The sequence below is a fragment of the Bicyclus anynana genome, chromosome 12, assembly GCF_947172395.1.
Source record: "Bicyclus anynana chromosome 12, ilBicAnyn1.1, whole genome shotgun sequence".
NCBI lineage: Eukaryota > Metazoa > Arthropoda > Insecta > Lepidoptera > Nymphalidae > Bicyclus > Bicyclus anynana.
The window spans coordinates 5,266,925-5,285,391 of NC_069094.1; the positions used below are offsets into that span (position 1 = coordinate 5,266,925).

General features: G+C 36.2%; 1 protein-coding gene across 1 annotated transcript in view; it reads left to right on the top strand.

The window, feature by feature from the left end:
- LOC112053037 (disintegrin and metalloproteinase domain-containing protein 10) overlaps positions 1-18,467 on the top strand; it is a 105,271-nt gene that overhangs the window by 70,166 nt on the left and 16,638 nt on the right. The window contains exon 5 of the mRNA XM_052884767.1: positions 18,040-18,208. Coding sequence (XP_052740727.1) covers positions 18,040-18,208 — 169 coding nt within the window. The remainder of the gene's footprint in view (positions 1-18,039; positions 18,209-18,467) is intronic.

Consider the following 18,467-nt stretch of genomic DNA (forward strand, 5'->3'; position numbering starts at 1 on the left):
TTCGCCACCACTGTACGAGTTAATGTAATGCAACGCGAGACTAAGGTTAATCTCGTTTCCGAGATTCGTCGCCCGATTACCATGTGGCTTGCATCGGAAAATTTGCTACAATTTATTGCTGAGGCATTTGAACGCTTTAATGGTCTAACAGTCATCAACCCACAGACAGTTGGTGCAAATTTCGCCACCACTGTACAAGTTAATGTAATGTAACGCGAGACTCTGACAAAGTTTAATCTCGTTACCGAGATTCTGTCGCCCAATTACCGTGCGGCTTGCATCGGAAAATTTGCTACAATTTATTACCAAGGCATTTGAACGCTTTATTGGCCCACCAGTCATGTCATAAATTCATTCGACTGGCCATCGTTTAATTTGTCGAGTCGTGCCTCAATCAATGCTGGAATGCCTTTCGTGTGTTTTATATTTTTTAAATTTGCAGTTGACCGCAATTTTGATCGTGAATCGTTTTGGTTGTGATGTGGCAACAAGATAATAATATTAAAATATACACATACAAAATGTAGCCTACTCTTTCGGTACAGAAAACAGTCTGTTCTGTTTTCTGTATTTGAAAAATATCAACAAACCATGTTACAACCTCTGACGTGGTTTTAAATTAAAAATCAAGTAACAAATCGAATCAAATGTTTATTCCACCTGGTTCTAGTGATACATAGTAATAAATATGATCTTTTACTTATCGTATCCATTGCGTAATAGTTGATATTTTATGAATATTGAATTAAACACCTAATAGTACATGTACACTGCAATGTAGAAGATAAAAAAAGACATACATACAGCCGAACGTAGAACCTCCTCCTTTTTGGAAGTCGGTTAAAAAGACAAAGAAGAATAAAATGTCAAATATGTTTTCACAGAACAGATAAAGCTTTGTTTTCATTTCAATCGATCTTTCGAAGTTCCGCAAATGACAAAATTTATGACAATCGTAATGTTAATTTTAAATTACTGAATTTTCATTTATTTGCTATTAGCAGATGTTTTAAAAAGTTTCTTGCCGACTCTTCGCGTTTTAAGTCGGGGTAGAGTCACTAGCAGACTTGACTTTCAAAAGTTTTCATTTATATTTAAAAATCTGCTTAAATTCAATAGGTATATAGCAAAAAGTTCATTAGTATTTGTAGTGCTCAACCGTCTGATGTTACAATGCAACGAATTGAACCAAGCAAAATTTCACTACGTGAAAATGCTGTTATTTGTTCAGGAATCGACTCAGCCAGCTTACCTTGGGTTGTTTCAAGATATAGCTTTACTGGAACTCACTGTTTTATTGAGCACTCGCTTTGCAACAACAATAATAACTAATTGTCAGTCGACGTGAGCTTGCATTTATTGGGTTAGAACGACAAAATATATGTACTCATATTTTCTATTAAAATTACATATTGCTACTCGTATTTGGTATTCTAAAATGAGACATATTTCTAGCTATCAATTTTATTTAGGGTAGCCACGTACTTTGGAAAGTCTTCAGATCATGATATCTGGGATCATCAGACAGAGGTCGGATTATTATATTATAATCCTTTTCTGGGTCTTGATTTGATTATTCCAAGAAATTTTCATTAACAGTCCGGAGTTGGGAAGTTTGTGGTGTTACACCACCGTGCCGGAGAGAACGTTAAGTCCGTTAATTTGTATCAATAACACCTGAAATTGATAGTTACAGAGTAGAACGTATCCTTATCACCATAAGCCTTAGTGTTGGATGTAACCTCCATATCACCTGGCTCTGTTAAAATAGACTTTTTTTGCTTATATATAATATTCACGGAACTCTTTAGTAAGTACATAATATGAAGATTAGTGTCACCTGTTCGTTTCACTAACACAATATGTGAATGAGTTGACGTCCAAGTTAACAAATTTACATCCAGTATATTGTCACACTTATTCCTAACATTGCTTAAAGATAATATTTGCAGATATCCTTGAAGTGTTTTGCACGTCACCCGTTCTGCGAGGGTTTTAGTTCACAATAAATTGTCATTCACAGTTCGGCCGCATTCCCGGGATTGGAGCGCTAAAATGTATTTCAATTCAGTTTGCGTTACTGTCATCAAACCGGTCCAATTCAGTGTTACATAATACATATTCATCGGATCGTAGGCCGCGCTGAAATGGTAATTTCACGTCAACAACGACGCTCGGCGCTGTCGGTGTTTGCATTTTTTGTCAACTTTTACAGTCAGTGTTGTGATTGGTTGACGGTTGGCTATGGAAGTCTGTCGGATGTGTGTTTTAAGTTATTTATGGCGACCCAGTTTCGGGTTGGTTCCCTATCTATGTAATGAAACTTTATCTTTCACTAGTGGCAAACATTCACTCGTGTTAATTTCGGATAGAAACTGCGGACGGCATTGGTTAGTCGGGCAGTTTTAGAGATTTGCGCTTTTAGAGTTTTAAATTATTATTTGTGGCCACCCAGGTTTGGTTGGTTCCCTATCTATGTAATGAAACTATCTTTCACTAGTGGCAAACATTCACTCGTGTCAATTTCGGATTGAAACTGCGAACGGTATTGGTTAGTCGGGCAGTTTTAGAGACTTGCTCTTTTAGGGATTACTGATCCATCAGTTTTAAATTATTAGTAATGGCGACTTAGGTTCGATTGGCTCACTATCTATGTAATTAAACTTTGTCTTTCACTAATGGCAAACATTCACTCGTGTTAATTTCGGATTAAAACTGCAGTGTTGGTTAGTCGGGTAATTTTATAGATTTGCGGTTTTAGGGATTGCAGATCCATCAGTTTTAACCCAACCACCTGTATCTGGAGCATATATATATATATCTATGGTACGGTTAATTATTATATAATCATTTTGTAATACTTAGCTAATTTTAAGGAGAACGTTCTTAGCTTTTCGTACAAGGATAACCTGATAAGCATATCCGATATTATCAGCATTTTTCCTTTATGATGATGAACTTTTGACATAAAATTTGTCATACTAGCCAAAATTGACACTTCGGGGTCTATAAAAAAAATAATTTGAAGTTTCATTTTAGAAACCTATTAGTTGAACATTGCGCAAAAGGTAATCGTAGTTCGTTAGATATTGATATTACAAAAAAAAAATTTTAAGTCAGCATCTACTTTAACAAGTACACACAGAACTTATTTATAATTGTACTTAGAAATTAAATTTTCAATTAATAAATTAATTCAAAGCATATTAAATATTGAGCACTTCCGTAATAAAACGTTGTTTCATTATTATTGGTAAGAAGTATTTCTGAAAATTATGTTAAACCGTTGAACAAAGATTTTAATTTATTATTAATATTTAATCAAAACCACCGCGAGATTAAAAACATGTCTGAAATGTCTTTAATTTTCGAGCCTATAAAATGAGCCTTTTTGCCTTTATGGTCTAGTTTGTGCTGTTACGGATCTAGAGATCCCGGGTTTGAGATGGGGTCGGGTATGTTATATTGAGCTTTTCTTTCTCCCAAGATTTTCCAACCACACGACTTGGTGTTGGGAAGTTAATAGTGTTATGCTAGCATCCCACCATCCAATAAACCCACTGGTGGTAGCATTATACGGCTTAGCGTGCATTCTGAGACAAGGGTAACTCTTAAAACTTCCCTATTCTGTTTTGCTACTGATTATTTCAAGGAGGAAAGAAAAGCTAATATCTTCATAACTTGGACCCAGGGCTTGAACCTTCAAATCTTATTATCAACTAAGATAAAACTTACGACTTATGCAATTGCATTGAACAACCCGGGCAGTTAAGATAATTCTTATGACTTAAGCAATCTTGTAGTAGAGTCATTCATTCATCATTACCAGATTACCAGCGTATTAAAACGGTCTACTCCAGAGCCGGACTTCTCTCCTTACAGGAGAGGGGTAATGGTGCTTCGGCCCACCATGCTACTCCGATGAGTCGTAGTACAATAGCTATGTTTATACCAAGGTTTACTCGTTCACCTACTTTCATATCAAATCATTCATCATCCATAATGACCATCCATTCCAGAGCCCGGCCTCCCTCCTTAGTTATGACAGGAGAGGGGTTATGGAGCTTAGACCCACCACGCTGCTCCAATGCGGATTGGCATATAAACTATGTTAAGGTATAACTAGGTTTACTCTTTCACCTACTTCCATATCAAACAGATTTAATCGACGTGGAACATCCACGTAAATGGATGCCTATTGAGCCAACGGGAGGGTCGTGTGTATTTGTTTTCATTACGACTTATTGGACATTTTGTATTGAGGTGCGCCCTTTTATTTCTTGTCTATTGAACCCCTATTTGAATATGAAAGACTGGCTTTACTGAATAGAACAGAAAAGCTATTCAGATTGTAATAATGTGCTTACCTACACAGTAAATACACGGGGCTTGAATTGTTTTCATTGTTAGAGGCAATATCATTTACAAGTGGTCCGCTTGGAAACCTCTCTTAGGTAAATAATATTTTAATATCTGTTATGTAATAACTAGGTTTTGTCTCTAGTCTCGCTTGCTTTATAGTAGATTTTGTAAAACAATTTCAAGGTTTGTTTATGGCTGTTTTTTCTACTGCATACATTATGTCTTCAAGTCAAGAGTGAATAGGCATTTTCTAGATAAGCGGGTTCCATCATACACGGCATTTTACAACAAAAAAAAGCTATTTTTTTAAATTGGAGTGACGCTAAGTAACCGTACTCTTTTTGTGAATATTATGTGTTTATCTATACTTTCTACCTTTAAACGTGTATGCATTTTAATAATAGAATAACAATAAAAGTACGTAGCTCGTTACAGAGAGTTTGTCGTTAAAAAAACTAGCAGATGTCCACGACTTCGTATAACTCATATTAGGTAACCTCTGTTCTTCTCAAAGATTATATGAATTATAATAGAGCCATTACACGCCATGTGGATTTTTTTTTTCTTTTTTTTTATTCTTTACAAGTAAGCCCTTGACTACAATCTCACCTGATGGTAAAAGTGATGATGCAGTCTAAGATGGAAGCGGGCTAACTTGTTAGGAGGAGGATGAAAATCTACACCCCTTTCGGTTTCTACACGGCATCGTACCGGAATGCTAAATCGCTTGGCGGTACGTCTTTGCCGGTAGGGTAGTAACTAGCCACGGCCGAAGCCTCCCACCAGCCAGACCTGCACAAATTAAGAAAATCTCAATCTGCCCAGCCGGGGATCGAACCCAGGACCTCCGTCTTGTAAATTCCACCGCGCATACCACTGCGCCACGGAGGCCGTCAAAAATCAAAAATAAATGGATGTTTTAATGTAACCTAAAAAAATATAAATATATAGATGTAAACCTTTATATCTCTCTATTATAATAATTCATGAAAATTGGTGTAGTAGTTTAGCCGCGACAAGGTTACAAACAGATAGACTTGCTTTTTCTTTTATAATATTTGTATGGTACAAAATACCTCTATGAAGTGTACCTTAACTTGTTAGAATCTAGAGAAAATATATCTTAAAACATACTACACATAAAACATAAACACTTAAAACATACTAAACATATATATGTTACGCTCAAAGATCGAAAACGCTCAGTGAGCGGAAAAATAGCTCACAACGCGTTGTGGTCGCAGTAAAACATCCACATGGCGAAATTCGTGTTATGGCTCTAAGAAAAACGTGCACGAAGCGTTTTGGCAATCATAGAAATTTGTATCGTGGCTGACATACCATTCGACCTCAACGCGTTGTGGCAATGAAGAAAAGTCATGACGCGACCTAAGCATTCATTGTTTTAACCATATCACGACGGACAGGTTGTAGATAACTTGGCGTAGTTGTATATATAAACATTTCTCGTTTGTTTTTATTCTGCGTGTAGGTTGTATTAACAGTAAATCAAAAAAGAGCTAAACTTAACGAGTCTACATTCCGTTGGAAAATTTATGCAAAAAATAAAATGTAATCCAATATAATCTTCAAATGTGTGCCTCTAAAAATTTATGTTAATTTTTTGCTGCTATAAAAAATCCTTAAAGCTCTTCCTTTGAAGAGCGTTGTATAAATGAACGAGTTTTTAAAAATAGTCGCATTGGATATTGTAAAGATGAAAGTTTTAAGCGCTTAGGTATCTCTGATTAAAAGATTGTATTAAATACTAGCGGACGCCCGCGACTTTGTCCGCGTGAAATTTAGTTTTTCACAAATCTCTCAGGAACCATGAATTTTCCGGAATGAAAGTAGGCTATGTGTTGTATAAACGCTCAGTATCTTCAGATTAGATTTTAAGTGATTGTTTGTATTCTGTTGCTCTTTATATACCACCCCAACTCTGCTTTTTGTAATTTTATTCAAAGTACAAGCACTCTATTTCTATTCTTTATTATAAGTAGATAAAAGATATAGATTAAAATTTTATTAAAAAAAAGCTGTTTAGTAAAGCTGGGTGGTCCTCACAGTCGTATCATAAACAATTTCAAAATTAATTACATAATAATTTAACTGCTTCACTTTTATTACAAACATAAATTTGATATAATACTCGACCAGACCATATGGTATCATCACAGGTCAAGAGTTTAGAGACTACTGTTGGCATAATCGAATATAATTTCATCATCATTTCATTTTAATACGCTGGCATTGGGTCATTAAGAGTTGTGATAGCCCAGTGGATATGAACTCTGCCTCCGATTCCGGAGGGTGTGGATTCAAATTTGGTTCGGGGCATGCACCTCCAACTTTTCAGTTGTGTACATTTCAAAAAAATATATCTAAATATCACGCGTCTCAAACGGCGAAGGAAAAACATCGTGAGGAAACCTGCATACCAGAGAAATTTCCTAATTCTATGCGTGTGTGCCAATCCGCATTGGGCCAGCGTGGTGAACTATTGGCCTAACCCCTCTCATTCTGAGAGGAAGGAGACTCGAGCTCAGCTCTTAAATCTGTAGGTTAGTATTACGTAATTCCAAATATTATTTGTTCTAGTACTACTAAGATTATTACAGTAATAAATTTCCGTAAGCGTAGCTTTTCTCAAACCGCAACTTTTGCACAAGTTACCTGAAATTTACGAACATTACGGAATATTCCGTATATGTATTCCGGGATAACAAGTCTCCAGTCTCGAGTAATGCTTTGAAAAATTGCGCGTTCTGTAAGAATTTCAACCGTCGTAAAGGGAACTTAAGTGACGTTGTTAAGTTGTTTGTTTAACAAGTCCTGTTGAACTTTTGGAGTTACGTCAAGTTTTTGATAACTTTGCCTCTCAATGTAAGTGTGTAACTGTCTGCGGAAGATTTGATGTTCAAAAAAAGCTTTAAACAAATTTACAGATAATGTATTATTACTTATTACAGATTTATATTAATACCTTTGTTTGTTATTTGCTACTTTAAGTTTAGCTATGGAAATATTCCAATAGCTAAACTTTTAATAATATTAGTAGGTATTTTTCGTTGCTTCTTTTGCTTCCATTCTCTTCTTTTTACTCGTAGTAACTGGTTTCCATTGATTTTCATAGGAAATTTTATTCTGGATGAAAATACCCTGTTTGTCCTTTTTTGCAGAATCTAAATAAAGTGGATGCCAATCTTGGTTTCTTTTGAAGCTTTACAAACTAAACAACATCCGCTTGCTCACGCTTGAAATTTGTTTTTTTTTTTTATTATTTTTTACAAGTTAGCCCTTAATTCATTGATTACAATCTCACCTGATGGTAACTGACGATGCAATCTAAGTTGGAAGCGGGCTAACTTGATAGGAGGAGGATGAAAGTCCACACCCCTTTCGGTTTTTACTCGAAATCGTACCGGAACGCTAAATCGCTTGGCGGTACGTCTTGTCGGTAGGGTGGTAACTACCCACGGCTAAAGCCTCCCACCAGCCAGACCTAGACCAATTAGGAAAACTTTAATCGGTCCAGCTGGGGATCGAACCCAGGACCTCGTCTTGTAAATCCATCGGGCATACCACTGCGCCACGGAGGCCGTCCAAATTTTTTAAATTTAAAACGATTTTTTTCATGCTAAAACGTATTTTATTTCTTTTTAACTCCTTGGTAATTGCTTGAATATTTAAAGAATAAATACATTTTACAATATGTAATTAAGTAATAGGTAATAAACTCACATTAACATTTATTATAATAGTTGGAATACCATACCAGTTAAAGGCATAATCACGATAAAAGGCCGTGGTTTTATTATAACCGCATTTCTCTATTACAAACCAACGGGGCCGCAGGTCCTGAAACAACAAAGCGCCTGAGATTTATAATTAAAAACCGCTGAATAGGCGTAGTATTTTTTTCAGGCCATGTCGTGTTAGCGCACATTGGCGCTTCGCATCCGGCGCGATGCATTTTAACGAAGCTCCCATACGCGGCCGCCAGATAACAGGAAATTACCGCCAGTGGCGTAGCGTGGACTAATGTAGTCTGTCGACGAGGGCGGTCGCATCGGGGAGGCACTTTTTTGCAGTATCAGAAAACGGTACTATAGATAAAGATAGATACTAATACTTAGTATCTATCTTTATCTATAGTACCGTGCTAGGCAGATACATAGAGTTGAATTCGAGACTATCTAGTTACAAATCTCGTTATATAGATAGTCTCGAACTCGTATTATTAGCGCTATTGTTTCCCAAAAACTATCCAAACTTTTCTACCATGCCAGCCATCATCATTAAAGTATATCCTGAAATTGTTGGATCCAGTCAAATTTTTCAGATTGTGCATATATTTCCGTAAAAACCTCAGTAAATCCTCAATTTTAATTAAAAATTGGTATCTAAAATTTGCGCAATTTTTATTATTACGACCATATCAGTCAAAAGGTAGCCATCGTCGTTCACAAGGTTTTTAACTATGGTAGGCTAACGTACAAATTGTCAGCGGCGTAGGCACAGCATTTTTTCATCTATGCAGTGCACGGCACTGACGATAGCGGTCCTTGAACGAAGTTAAAAAAGCCCTGCAAGATTTCGCCAGGCCCCTTTTAGTGCGAGGCCGTGAGCGGGGACCCACTGCCCACACCTAGCTACGCCACTGGTTGTTATTACCGGCCGCGGGGGCATCCCCCTGCGTCGCTGGCCCCATTGAATTACCACGTTTGAGGACTGTGACGGCATCATTAGTGCTCTTATGTGGTTTTTAATTTACAATAGAATTATAGCTGAGTTTGCGTCTACGAGTACAGGGACCCTTTTGTTTTTCAGTGTAAGTGAGGATGTCCGAAAGGAGTTTTCCTGTCTAATGCTAGCACAGTAGTGTACTTAGAAATTTTTACTTGTATCTTAATTGCTATAGCAGGAAATCTTTGGTTAGTAAAGAACAGTAACAGATATTGCAGAGAATTTGTTTTGTTTTTTTTTTTTTAGTTTTTGTAATAATAAACAATTATTCAAAAAGATCTTCGTTCCTGATTGGCAGTGCGAAGATATTAGAATGCATAGCATATTTAACATTGGTACTTACAAGTCAAGAGTGAATAGGCACCTCCTAGGCAAAATCATTCTACCGTAGGCCATTACCATAAGTTATGATTACAACCAACTCAAACAATAGTAATAAAATAAAGTGGGTACCTACTTACCAAAAGTAAATTTTATGATGGTGTTTTTGGTACATCAGTTCAAAAAAGTTTTCATTCATGCGGGTTAAACTTCAACGTTTACGATCTAAAAGCGAAAGAGAGTTTCAGTTCAGATAGAAATCAACGTTGGGGGATTTCAACCATTTCGTTTGTGTCCCGGTGGGCTCGTCTAAAAATGGAATCCACTGTTTGTACTGTTAAATATTCGTCGGCTTAGTCAAAAGTTGGTGGCGCATATGTTTGATATTTGCGAACAGGCGCGGCGTCGAAACTCTAACAACTTCCCTCATTTGCAGTCGCCCATAGCCCTCCGCTTTGGCTTTTGTTTGTTTGTTTGCTCTCTTTAAATATTTTTTGCCCTGCGCGATCACAAAAGGCCGTGCAATGGCGAAAACCCATTGATACCCTCTTACGCGTTCTGCGTTTTCCATTTAGCGTACGGATTAATGACATATGTTTTGAGTGTTTGTTGCATATGTTCGATTCGTCTCTTTATTTATCATCCTAACAGAGTTTGAACTTTAACTTACATATTTTACCAATATTAATCACAATTTGTATAGGGATCCGTTCGTAATTGGGATTTGTTGAAAGGATTTGATGATAAGGACAAAGGCTCTTATCGCATGATTTTTATATATGTATTTTAATATTTTATTAGTTTTTGTAGATTCCTGTAAAAAAAGAAATACTTAATAATATTTTCTCTCTCGTAGATTTCCGAATTATATACACCGATTTCTTTGACTTTCAAAATTACCGAATTAATTCACAATTATTTTACTGGACAGATACCTAATGATCGAAAAAGCTTTGGTGGTTTTTGGTTTCAATACTATTCTTTTATTATTATTTTAATCTTGACAGAGATTTAAACTTTTGATAGTGCATTCTGAAAGAACGAAGACTGGAAGAAGCTTAAAAGAATATTTAACAAAAAAACCACCTTTAATTATCGCTAGCTGAATTGGCATTAAAAGTTTTTTTTTTTTGTAATTTATTATTTATTACAAAATATTTTCAGTATTCACAATAGCACACGCTTTACGGCTGCAAAGGACACAGAAGTTATATAATACAGGTTGGAATAACGCGGAGGCATGTATTCCCAAGCGCAGCTTTTTATTGCTACCTCTCATTAACTCCGACACAGCTGTACCACATTCGAGATTATTTATCTACCCTCTCTCTATCCTTCATTCAATTTGACCTTTGCTTGCTTTTAATATAATTAATTGCTTTCCCTGCTATCTGAGTAAATAAATCCTTTTAACCTAATACGATAATATGAGGCATTCATTCGCTAGTTTAATACGAATTATAAAAAAAACTTGACTGTGGTAATAACTAATATGGTACATTATAAACGTATTGATGACTAGCGAACCCCCGCAACTTTATCCGGGTTTTTCGAAAAACTTTCCCGTTTGCATTTTCAATGAAACAAAGCCAATATTATTGTTCAAAGCTAAGCTTAATTAACCTGTGAAAGCCGCGTGAAAAACTGTTTTCATAAGAAGATTAAGTTTATAGAGCTAACAGGTGAATACCGACAAAAGATTTTCTAAATTTAAAATAAAAGAGTCTTAATAAAAGCAGCACTTAAGGGTTAATAGTGTAGAATACAATACAATAGTATAATAATTATCAATAACTTCTAAAAAAAATGTGATGTAAAATTTTTCGCTGCTCGTCGGTTTTGTTATTTATGTGGGTACTCGTAATATGAGATAGATAAACAGAAATTTCCGTTTTCGATATTGACTTATTAATTCCCAACATTTAGTTGCATCCCATGTAATTACGTCTCTAGTCTGTAGTGACCCTATATGCAGCATGAAATAGATTGATTTATGCGGACTTAGCTCTATTATTGGAACATCCGGCCGCTTGTTCCATATTAGGTTGATCGTTAATCACGACAGGAAACTAGACTATAAATGCAACTAAGATATATGTAATTTCTTTGTTATACGTTAATTTTCATAAAATCTGTTATCTTTATATATCCTTTTGATTATTCTACAGCTACATTAAGTTATTCAGGATTATTCCAAAAAAAGCTCAACAGACAGAAATCTGTGACGATGGAATTTTACAGTCCCTAATTGACGAATGAAACTACATAAGAGTAACATCAATGATTGTATACTATTATATTATGTTGTACCTACAATCACCGCAAAAAGTGTTTCATACTCACCTACGCCATTCAGCGCACATATGCACAATTTTGTATTTACTTACATTATATATTTATGTATATACAGTAAAAGCTCATTATTCGCGTGGGATACTCTTATAATACTAGCGGACCCGGTCAAGCTTCGCTTTGACTTTTGTGCACTTCTTCTATACCCTTACCTACCCTACTCCAACCCTACACCTTCCCTACCCCTACCCTATCCCCACCCTACTCCTACCCTACTCCTACCTTACTCCTACTATAGCCCTACCCTACTCCTACCCTACCCCTACCCTATACATATTCAAATTCAAATTATTACGAATCGTTTGTATGGGAGTATACATTTTTTTTTAGTCTTTTTAAATTTTTCTCGCCTAACCATCCTAGAAATTCAACGAACATTTAAAAAAAAGAATTGACCAAATTGGTCCAGGCGTTGTGGAGTTATGCGCTTACCAACGCATTTTCTGATTCATTTTTAACCGACTTCAAAAAGGAGGAGGTTCTCAATTCGGTCGGTATTTTTTTTTTTTTTTTTTTTTTTTATGTATGTACACCGATTACTCAAAGACGCCTGGACCGATTTCAAAAATTCTTTTTTTGTTTGAAACGGTATAGTCCCCATTTGGTCCCATTGCCATCATGACAAGATCTGATGATGGAATCCTGGAGAAATTGAGGGGAACTTTCGAAAATTATATGGGTGTCTAGTGTGTTCGTAAACTTTTCCATTTAGTACCTTTAAGAAATACAAAATTATGAAGGTTTGAAATCGATCTGATGATGGAGTCATAAAACAGACGAGGGAACTCTTTGGCGATTTACAGCAGTTACCTTGTGTTTGGGCTTGATTAATTTGTATTAATGAGAACTTTCCACATAGATAGGTTGTGACTGTCATTTAGGGGTTTGGTGATGAAGACCAAGGACAATTAAGGGAATTCCTTAACAGTTTACAGTAACTACCTTGTGTTTGGCCTTGATTAATTCGTATTGCTGAGAACTTTCTACCTAGATGAGTTGTGTCTGTTATTAGGGGTCTGATGATGAAGACCAAGGTCAATGAAGGGAACCCCTTGACGGATTACGGTAGCTACCTTGTGCTTGGGCTTGATTAATTTGTATTGCTGAGAATTTTGTACCAAGATGGGTTGTGACTGTCATTAGGGGTCTAATGTATTCGTTTGAGATGAAATTTTACACTAAAAATTGAAAAATAATAAAAATTTTAATAAAAAAAATACAACCGACTTCAAAACCTAAAAACGTACCCACTAAACTAAAAAGCGAAAAATAACATCATAATATGTTCTACCTGCTGATCAGTATGAAATCGGTGCTTAGCCGGTGTTGTCTTAATTTAAGCCATTTCTGACAGGACCACATGAAACAACACTGTCTGCAAAATCTAAATCTATAAGATATGCTCACATGGCTTGAATTAATACATCACCGGCTTAGCACCGCCTTCATACTGATCAGCAGGTAGAACATATTATGATGTTATTTTTCGCTTTTTAGTTTAGTGGGTACGTTTTTAGGTTTTGAAGTCGGTTGTATTTTTTTTATTAAAATTTTTATTATTATATTATAGATGATTGTAGGTAAGATTGTAGTCAAGTGATAACTCATAAGAAAAATTTAAAAAGAAAATCTCTCTCCTATATGGAAAGAGCCCTAGTACTACTGTGGACTAAAAACTGGGCTAATGATGATCATTGAACTCGTGAAAGTTAAAGAACGCTTTGTAAGTAACTTTTTAATATAAATCTTCTAGCCTATTTCCGTATACACATTGTTGGTTCATTAGGGCTATTGTTTCGGTATAATAAAAACACATACAATGGAAAGCTTTTACCAACACCAAAGATGTGTACAAAAATGCAACCAAAGCAGCCCCTTAAGACAATGTCCCATTAGGGCGCCGCGTTGCAGCGACGCAACGAATCAACGCATTGTATGCCACACCTACGTTGCGTTGATGCACGAAGTATCAGTGCAAAAGGATGATGCACGCGTCAAGTCTGTCTTTACAATGCATATAAAATAAAGTAGCACTATCCGTCGTACGTTGAAACGTCGCCTGCGACGACGTAACGCTTTATTTTGGTATGTCATCTTCATCAATAAATACATAATTAAGACGAATTTCATTTCAAGTGAATAGCTATTTACACGAATTCATTTTGAATTTAGTCTGTCTTTCTGTTTGTCTGGGTTAATTTCTGAAACGGCTGACTTTGACTAGAAGATAGACTTTGGGGAAGTTATGGAGCAACTTTTTATCCCGACAAAAAACATGGTTCTTAACAGATTTGTGCATAAAAATTTTAATAAAAAAAATTCAACCGACTTCCTACTCGAAAATTAACCTAAACTAAAAAGCAAAAAATAACATCTTACCTATATGCTACCTTCGGATCAGTTTGAAGGCGTTGCCAATCCAGTGTCATGTTTTAATTAAAGCCGTTTCTGATAGAACCACAGAAATTTTGTAATTTAAACGGCATAAATTAAAACATCACTGGCTTGGCACCGCCTTCAAACTGATCCGAAGGTAGCATATAGGTAAGATGTTATTTTTTGCTTTTTAGTTTAGGTTAATTTTCGAGTAGGAAGTCGGTTGAATTTTTTTTATTAAAATTTTTATTTTTTAATTTTTAGCGTTAGCACACCTACTGAGTGTGAACACAAATGAAACGTTATTTTCTTATAATAAGTATCTAAGTCCTACAATCCCAATTTTTAAAATACTACCTTAACTCATATACAAAATTTCACTCCCCCTTTATCCACACCTAATATGAATATTCAGAAAAACGTGAAAAGTGACTGTCCTCCGTCTTCATCACCAGACCTCCGATGCAGTCACAATCCATATGGTTGGAAAGTTCTCATCAATATAAAATTTATCAAGTCCAAACACAAGGTAGCTACTGTGACCGTCGAGGAGTTCCCTTAACTCTCCTTCATCTTCGTCACCAGACCCTTAATACAGTCACAACCTATCCAGGTGGAAAGTTCTCATCAATACAAAATTATCAAGTCAAAACACAAGGTAGGTACTGTGAACCGTCGAGGAGTTCCCTTAACTATCCTTCGTCTTCATCACCAGACCCCTAATATAGTCACAACTCATCTTGGTGGAAAATTCTCATCAATACAAATTTATCAAGTCCAAACACAAGGTAGCTACTGTGAACCGTTGAGGAGTTCTCTTAACTGTCCTTCGTCTTCATCATCAGACCCTTAATACAGTCACAACCCATCTAGGTGGAAAGTACTCATCAATACAAATAAATCAAGCCCAAACAAAAGGTACCTGCTGTAAATCGTTGACGAGTTCCATCGTCTGTGTTTCGGCTCCATCATCAGACCAACTCCAAACCCTCATAAAATTGTAGTGGTTTAAAATACCTTATGGAAACACTAACAAACGCACTAGCCGTCCCTACGATCTTCGAAAGTTCCCTTCAATTTCTCCAGGATGCCATTATCAGATCCTGACATGAAAAAAATGGGACCACCCTGGAATCAAACCCTTCAAAACAAAAAAAGAATTTTCAAAATCGGTCCACAAATGACGGAATTATCGCTGGACATACATAAAAAAAAAAAAAAAAAAAACATACATACAGCCGAACGTAGAACCTCCTCCTTTTTGGAAGTCGGTTAAAAATAGAATATAATCTCATCTAAGCTTAAAATATAATCGCGTCTTTGCTTCAGTAACGTGATTCCTCGAAAATTATTATTTTACAGGAGGCTATTTTTCTCGCCCGGCTGTAAAATAGTCATTTTCGATGTCACGTTATAAAAACAAAGAGGCGATATGGAAAATGCGACGCAGTAATGGGGCATCGCTCTTAAAGATAGCGTCGCGACGGAGGCGGCGGCGGTGCGGCCGTCGATCGCTTACTTTTATTTTTCCTTTCTTGAGCCGCGCTAACTTGAACCGCAAACTTGGATGGATTTGTCATGAATAATTTAAATACGTTCCCTTGCATTATTCGAAATATTACAAGCCGGTCAGATCGATCGCAGCGGTATACGGGTGTATTGATTCTGTTGCCCGATTCGGTGTTTGCAAATATTTCATACCGACACACGGGCGAGCTTTTCAATCCAATTCAAATTTAAAACTGGGGACAGTGCGGTTAACATTTTATTCGTTTGTCATTTTCAGCTACCTACAACCAAAATTGATATTTGATAATAATACATTTCCATTTCCAAAATATATTTTTTAATTGATTAGATCTCTGGTTCTGTGGTGAGCCGTAAAAATAGGCTATTAGGTAGGTAATAATGATGTACCTACCTACCTAAAAACGTGTACTAAACAAATCTTTAGATCTGTATGGATCAAAATTTATATGGGGTGCGCTGTTAGTTATGCTTCAAGCATACGATACGAGTACAAGCAGCTTACCAGATCGTAAATCGCGAGTTTTGTTTGTTTCTAGAGACACTAATTTCCTGTCTACCACCTAAGAGGCTAGACTCGATCATATATTAGAGTAATTAGAGTAGCGGATACGATGCTCTTCAACTATTAACTTCAAGCATAAGTCTCAGCGTTCATTCGCACGAGAGTTTTTTTTACGGACGTTAAAAAAACGTTCAAATACAACAAATGTATTCCCAAGTAGGTATACGTTCACACGACAACGTTTTTAAAACACGACGCTATTTTTCGAGCACTGTTGCATTTTCAATTTTGAGCGATGGAAATAGACTTTTATTTAACTTTATACTTTTGAATGGTTTTTAGCGTTAAAAACACTCTCATGTGAATGAGAGCTTAAAGCTTACGCGCCCGAATATTCACCGCTAATCATAATCCTAATAACTGAGAGAATACAAAACTGTTCGAAAATAATACTAAATAATGCATTTGTTGTATTTAAACGCTTTTTTAACATCCGTTAAAAAAACTCTCGAGCAAACGAGGGTTTAATGTTGATATCTTAAAATAAAGAAAAGCTTAGTAGTTCCCAGTCCAGTCGCTTAACTCGCTAGTGCGAGTTTCGAATTCACCTCTATCTCTATCTGCGTAACATACTATAGAATGAGAAAGATAGAGGTGAATTCGAAACATGCAATTGCGAGTTATAAAAACCATCGTTACAGAATATACCTCCGATAGATAGAATAGATCCGAAACCACACTAACCTAACCATTTTACCAACGAGACGGTACTTTTTAATAAAACAGATAATAATATATTATCAGTACTCGTTCATTGTTTTGTCTGGAGTCTGCTTGTTGTCTAGACGAGTTGATCGTCTCGCTATGTACCTTCACACAAAGTTGGCACTAGCAATGTGGAATAGCTCACATTTCGCCAATTTAGTGTCGCTTGGATCGCAACTACAATGTGCCGCCTGGATCGCAACTACAATGTGTAATGGGAGAAATAAACGATGTTTTGCACGATTTGAACTTGAAACTAAAATATTGTTATTTGTCACAGAAGTAGGTATGGATCTTATGACTTGGAAGTCCAGAATCCATTCCATTGTAACAATAGACAGAGCTACTTTATTGCTCTTCTCGATATCTGCCCTGAGAATTGGTAGTCGCTACATTTATAAATATACCTAGGTACTTACTTAAATCATGATGGAAACTAAATCTTTCGGACCTCGGTTATGTTATACAAAATCGTTTTATCCTAATATCTTACCAGCAAATTGGTTACACGGACGTTTTAACTGAACTGAACGTCCTAGTGCTCAGTTAAAATTGAATGTCTGTAGCCCGCATAAGATACATTTTAGTGAAAGTTCAAAACTTTCAATGGAGATATCTCTCCACTAAAATGTATCTTATGCGGGCTATAGACATTCAATTTTAACTGAGCACTAGGACGTTCAGTTCAGTTAAAACGTCCGTGTGTAGGCAAAACTACACAGTGCACAGTTTAACTGGCAATCCAGTCTGCAGTTTTAACTGTACAGTTAAAACTTCTGTGTGTAGGAAAATCTGAGAACTGTGCCTATACAGTTATTTTCTAATGAAATTTCGATTATATAGAACTGTACAATTAAAACTGTGCCATTATAACTGCAGGTATGTAGTCCGTATAATCGAAATATTATTGAATAAAAGTATACAGTTAAGACGGTGCATTTAAAATTTTAAACATTTAGCCTGCAATATAGTAATCATATAGTCCCGGCATAGTCTTCATTAGTCCTTCACGTATATCCCGGGCATTCACGACGTGAGGGACTAAATGTATACAAAATACAAATCCCTAACTCCAAATGCAGGTCACGTAGGCGGCTGCGGAGTGACAGACGAGGTGGTGCAGTGGATGGAGCGCATACAGAACTCGGGCGTGGACGACGAGCCGCCGGTGTCGACGCCCTCGCACTCCTACCACACGCCCGTGTCGGCCAACCCTCAGCACCCCAACAGCTTGAGGGATGATTCATCCAGGTAATTTAAATAACAATAAAAAAAAACATACATACAGACGAACTTAGAACCTCCTCCTTTTTGGAAGTCGGTTAAAAAATAGTTTATTTCGTTATATCAATCAGTAACAAATAATAAAGTCTTCTTAGAGTCTTCTTTTAAGAGTTGTACGCTCCTGTGACAGAATTTTTTATATGATGCTATCAAACTGGAAGTTAAACTTGGATGTTATTTAAAAATGTATGTACTTCATTTAGAGAGACTACAATTCAACTTAATT